This window comes from Somniosus microcephalus, chromosome 5, assembly GCF_052327205.1.
Source record: "Somniosus microcephalus isolate GS21.2 chromosome 5, FLI_Smic_1.0, whole genome shotgun sequence".
Taxonomy (NCBI): domain Eukaryota; kingdom Metazoa; phylum Chordata; class Chondrichthyes; order Squaliformes; family Somniosidae; genus Somniosus; species Somniosus microcephalus.
In genome coordinates this window covers 320,023,109-320,028,838 of record NC_140991.1, presented here as the reverse complement: position 1 = coordinate 320,028,838, position 5,730 = coordinate 320,023,109, and the positions used below count along the sequence as shown (strand labels likewise).

The 5,730-nt window shown below is 47.5% G+C and overlaps 1 protein-coding gene across 1 annotated transcript in view; it reads left to right on the top strand.

Moving 5' to 3' along the window:
* The window catches only part of ccka (cholecystokinin a), an 11,410-nt gene extending 5,995 nt beyond the window's left edge, over positions 1-5,415 (top strand). The window contains exon 3 of the mRNA XM_085987155.1: positions 5,113-5,415. Within this exon, the coding sequence (XP_085843281.1) occupies positions 5,113-5,249 (137 nt within the window). The 3' untranslated portion in view covers positions 5,250-5,415. The remainder of the gene's footprint in view (positions 1-5,112) is intronic.
* The last annotated feature ends 315 nt before the right edge of the window (positions 5,416-5,730 follow it).

Genomic DNA, 5,730 nt, shown 5'->3' with positions numbered 1-5,730 from the left:
CTCCTCACTCCACCCCCATCTCCTCACTCCACCCCCCTCTCCTCGCCCCCCCCCTCTCCTCGCCCCCCCTCTCCTCGCTCCCCCCCTCCCGGGCTCGGCCACTGAGCAGCTGATATTCCCGATGCCCCGACTGATGAGCTACATTGAGATGCCGGATAGTTGTCGGTATTTTGCCGGTTTTGTGCAGATTATGAGCCCAATTCTCAGCTATTCTCGGGCTGCGGTCCTTAAGCCTGCAATTCCCTGCACGGTGTCTATTTTGCCCCAATTTCCAGCCTTACTCCTATTTTCCGACCATGTATTCTACAGAAGCTGTCATTCCAGACCCCGCTCCTGTTGAGGAGGGTGCAGACTGTAGAAAGCGGCCCTGAATGTCCAGCAGGCGCCTCCTCAGCAATGCGGCTCGGAGGGAGACTCAACGGGAGAAATGTCCTGAGCCCCTCCCGGGAACCTCCGCCTGTCCCGGGACAGAGGTAGCGCGGTGGGGAACAAGCTTCCTGCCTCTTGATCCTCCCTGCTTCCTTGCAACAACGTACCTCGGCTTCGCTTTCTAGCCATGAAAACAGATGTACCAGGTTGTGAATTAATTTATTTTAATTAAAACAAAAACAACAATCATGTTTGATATGAAATTTTCCACTGTCGTTTTCAAAGCATATTTACTATCATCAATCACTCCTGTTGATTGATGGAAGACTGGCCCTGTGCCTGTTGTACACGAAATATATAATGAAATTACAATTGCACCAGCTGGTTAGAACTAAGTAACTTTTGTTTAATACTTTAGCAAATTGTGAATGCAATTATCTGGAATGTCAATCCATGACTAATCTGCTTGATAATTATGGTTGCATCTTAGCTGCAAATGTAATAAGATAATTGGATATTTCTTCCCCTGAAAGTACTGGAAATGTCTGTTCCCTTGATTCAAGTTTATAGCGTCTGTTAATCTAAATCCACAACATATCAATTTTGGAGAAGATGGCCATCTTTTATACTTTAGCGAAATGTTCGTTTTACTTCATTTTTTTAAAATGCCATTCATAATTGAAACATCTAACAATCTGTTTAGGAGAATTCTGAGACTTTTACAAGGCTTTGGGATACAGGCAAATCAAATCTGCACGAAAAAATGATACCAGCCAAAAAACAATTAACAACTTGAGTTAAAAGAAGTAAAGAATAGACTTGGATTTCTACAGCGTCTGTCACAACCACCAGACGTCCCAAAGCGCTTTACAGCCAATGAAACGCTTTTTGAAGTGTAGTCACTGTTGTAATGTAGGAAACATGGCGGGCAATTTGTGCACAGCAAGATCCCACAAACAGCAATGTGATAATGACCAGATAATCTGTTTTAGTGATGTTGATTGAGGGATAAATATTGGCCCCAGGACACTGGGGAGAACTAACCCACCCCCTGCTCCTCTTCAAAATAGTGCCATGGGATCTTTTATGTCCATCTGAGAGGGAAGACAGGGCCTTGGTTTATGTCTCATCCGAAAGACGGCACTTCCAACAGTGTGGTGCTCCCTCAGTACCGCCCCCCCGACAGTGCAGTGCTCCCTCAGTACCGCCCCTCCGACAGTGCAGTGCTCCCTCAGTACTGCCCCTCCGACAGTGCGGCGCTCCCGCAGTACTGACCCTCTGACAGTGCGGCGCTCCCTCAGTACTGCCCCTCCGACAGTGCGGTGCTCCCTCAGTACGGCGCTCCCTCAGTACTGCCCCTCCGACAGTGCGGCGCTCCCTCAGTACTGCCCCTCCGACAGTGCAGCACTCCCTCAGTACTGCCCCTCCGACAGTGTAGCGCTCCCTCAGTACTTCCCCTCTGACAGTGCGGCGCTCCCTCAGTACTGCCCCTCCGACAGTGCGGTGCTCCCTCAGTACTGCCCCTCCGACAGTGCGGTGCTCCCTCAGTACTGCCCCTCCGACAGTGCAGCGCTCCCTCAGTACTGCCCCTCCGATAGTGCGGCGCTCCCTCAGCACTGCCCCTCCGACAGTGCGGCGCTCCCTCAGTACTGCCCCTCCGACAGTGCAGCACTCCCTCAGTACTGCCCCTCCGACAGTGCAGCGCTCCCTCAGTACTGCCCCTCCGACAGTGCAGCACTCCCTCAGTACTGCCCCTCCGACAGTGCAGCGCTCCCTCAGTACTGCCCCTCCGACAGTGCGGCGCTCCCTCAGTACTGCCCCTCCGACAGTGCAGCACTCCCTCAGTACTGCCCCTCCGACAGTGCAGCGCTCCCTCAGTACTGCCCCTCCGACAGTGCCGACTCTCTGCAACAGCACTTCAGCTAGTCCCACTCCTCCGCCCTTTCCCCTGCAAATTTTTTCCCAGCAGGTACTTATCCAACTTTTTGAAAGCCATGATTGAATCTGCCTCCACCGCCCTCTCAGGCAGTGCATTCCAGATCCTAACCACTCGCTGCGTGAAAACGTTTTTCCTCATCGCGCCTTTGGTTCTTTTGTCAATCACCTTAAATCTGTGTCCTCTGGTTCTCGACCCTTCCGCCAGTGGGAACAGTTTCTCTTGATCTACACTGTATTCTTCAGTGTATTCAATTTGAAATAACCCTTTTTCAAAAAAAAATATTACTACCAAGTGTTTGCATATTATTAACAAAGGATTTGGGTTTGGAATGCGCTGCCTGATAGGGCAGTGGAGACAGATTCAATAGTAGCCTTCAAAAGGGAATTGAATAAATACTTGAAGGAGAAACAAATTGCAGGGGTGTGGGTAAAGAGCGGGGGAGTGGGACTGACTGGATCGCTCTTCGAAAGAGCCGGCGCTGACCAGTGTTCCCTTTAAAAAATTTTAGGGTGCGCGGCCGTTCAAATTCCCGCACGTGCATGTTTTTTTCTATTTAAATGCCGGTGCGCCGGAGCTCCAGACAGCGGCCGCACAGCTTAACGGGAACTTTGGCGCAGACTCGATGGGCCGAATGGCCTCCTCCTCTGCTGCACTATTCTATGATTCTTCAAAGATATTTGCAAAGGCCCATTTTTCCCTTGGCTATGATCCACAATATACATTGTAACACGGCTGCTCTACCATTGTAAGTCTTCAGGAAAATTGACATCTCTCGGCTTTAAAAGCACAAGTCTAATATTTCTCGTGGTAACATTAAAACAAGCTGTGAATCTCGGTTCCATGGCTATTGTCAATAGACAAAACCCATCAGGTATTGGATCTCCAAACTGATTGATGTCGCACATTTCCGCCTGCTGAGAACAAGAGTCTAGAGATGATTCGTGTGGTGAAAGGTGTTAGAAGTTACCGCATTGTTTCTCTCAAAATATAGCTCTATTTGTAAAATACTTGGTCAATTCTTCCAGCATGTTCTCCCTCCTACAAGATTCTCCATTTACCACTCCACCTCTGACTGCAAGGTTGAGGAGTGATCTACTTCACCTTAAGATTTAGATGCTGAGAGGTTGTTTCCCCCTGGCTGGAGAGTCTAGAACCAGGGGTCACAGTCTCAGGATAAGGAGTCGGCCATTTAAGACTGAGATGAGGAGGAATTTCTTCACTCAGAGGGCGGTGAATCTTTGGAATTCTCTGCCCCAGAGGGCTGCGGATGCTGAGTCGTTGAGTATATTCAAGGCTGAGATCGATAGATTTTTGGACACTAGGGGAATCGAGGGATATGGGGATCGGGCGGGAAAGTGGAGTTGAGGTCGAAGATCAGCCATGATCTTATTGAATGGCGGAGCAGGCTCGAGGGGACGAATGGCCGACTCCTGTTCCTAATTCTTTTATATTCTTCCCTCCTCGTCTCTCACACTCTTTTCAACTTTGGAGTCCTGAACGATGGATTTTGGTCTTTTCACCTCGGGTTCTCAATAGAAAAGATACTGTTACTCACTGTAATGCTCACTGTAATTGGGAGAGTTATTAAGTGCACCGATAGATTCTCCCATCTCGATTCCACTTCTTCACATTAGGAAATTATCCTTTCCCCGCCACTATGCCTGCTGTGGTTAAGATTGTGAACTCACTGTACAGGACCGCTTGGGTGAGAGTCTGAATCCTATCGCAGTGACACGGGGTCTTGGCATTCTCACTGGCTGTGTCACCAGTGTGTATTTTGTACATCAGACTATTTTTTTAAAGCGGGTATTTTACATCTTACATATTTGGAACAGAGGAGGCTGAGGGGAGATTTAATTGAGGTGTATAAAATTTTGAGGGGCCTGGATAGAGTGGATAGGAAGGACCTATTTCCCTTAGCAGAGAGGTCAATAACCAGGGGGCAGAGATTTAAAGTAATTGGTCGAAGGATTAGAGGGGAGTTGAGGAGAACATTTTTCACCCAGAGGGTGGTGGGGGTCTGGAACTCACTGCCTGAAAGGGTGGGAGAGGCAGAAACCCTCATCACATTTAAAAAGTACTTGGATATACACTTGAAGTGCCGGAACCTGCAGGGCTACGGACCAAGAGCTGGAAAGTGGGATTAGGCTGGAGAGCTCTTTGTCGGCCGGCACAGACACGATGGGCCGAATGGCCTCCTTCTGTGTCGTAAATGTCTATGATTCTATATATAGACCCTGTACATAAGATGAGAGATGCCAGTGTTGTGACATGAAATATTTCATTGTTGCTGTGTTGTCTTCGACAAACACGCCAAGGCAAGATCCAGCAGAGTTAGACGCCGGATTTAAGAAACACCGCACTTGCTGCCCTCATCACTTCTGAGTGGAATTATCAATTTGAGCCGAGTTGTGAGCAGTTTTATGCAGTAAATCCAGCATTAACTGCTGACTGGGATGAGACCAATGTTCCCTTTCATTTTTTTTTTAGGTGCGCGGCCCATTCAAACTTCTGCGCTCTTGGGTTTTTTCAATTGACCGGCCTGCGCGGGACCTCCGGAGCGCTGCGCAGCCACGCAGCTTAAAGGGACCGTTGGGCGAGACTCCCACAATGATTTCAGGCAATAACTTTCCTACTACCCAATAGATTGTTTGTTTGATCCCTTTGGTAGGAGATGGGCTCACCCACTGTCCCATCACACTTCCCCCGCCTCTTTCAATCTCTGATTGCCTCTGTAATAACTGAATGAATTTCAGATTAAGTACAATATACTGCAGACCTAATTTCACCTTTGTCTTTCTCAGGGCCTTTGGATAGAGGTGCCCTCGTGGGAACCAAATTGCAGAACCTGGACCCCTCACACAGGATAACCGACAGGGATTACATGGGGTGGATGGACTTCGGCCGACGCAGTGCTGAAGAATATGAATATGCATCGTAAAAAATAATTATAACACAGACACGCTCCTAATTCTGTACAAAAGAAAAAATTTAATTTGGTGTCTTAAAAATTTGTGTTTTGAATTCTATTTATTATGGTAATAATGTGAATTTGTTTGTAAGATTGTATGCTGCAATATACAGAGGCAGGATTTTGCAGCATTGTCGCTGGGTGAGTCCAGTTTCTTATTAATACTAATGAAACAAGATTGAAATAATTCAACATCTCATCTGTCAACGTTCAGTACAGCACAATAAAAGAAGCAAAGAAGAAACTCTGCTTAAAGTTTTTATATTCTATAACAAAGAAAATTGATACAAAGAATGATTTTTCTTCCTCAAAGGTGAGGTATTATTGGTAATGGAGGCCGCCAAGCACTTTCAGGTCAGGTGTAGTACAGATTCAGAGTAAAGGTCCTCTACTCTCAGACTCAGAACACACCAAACTGTACCATTGTGGTCTCAGAGTGTAAGTTCTGAGC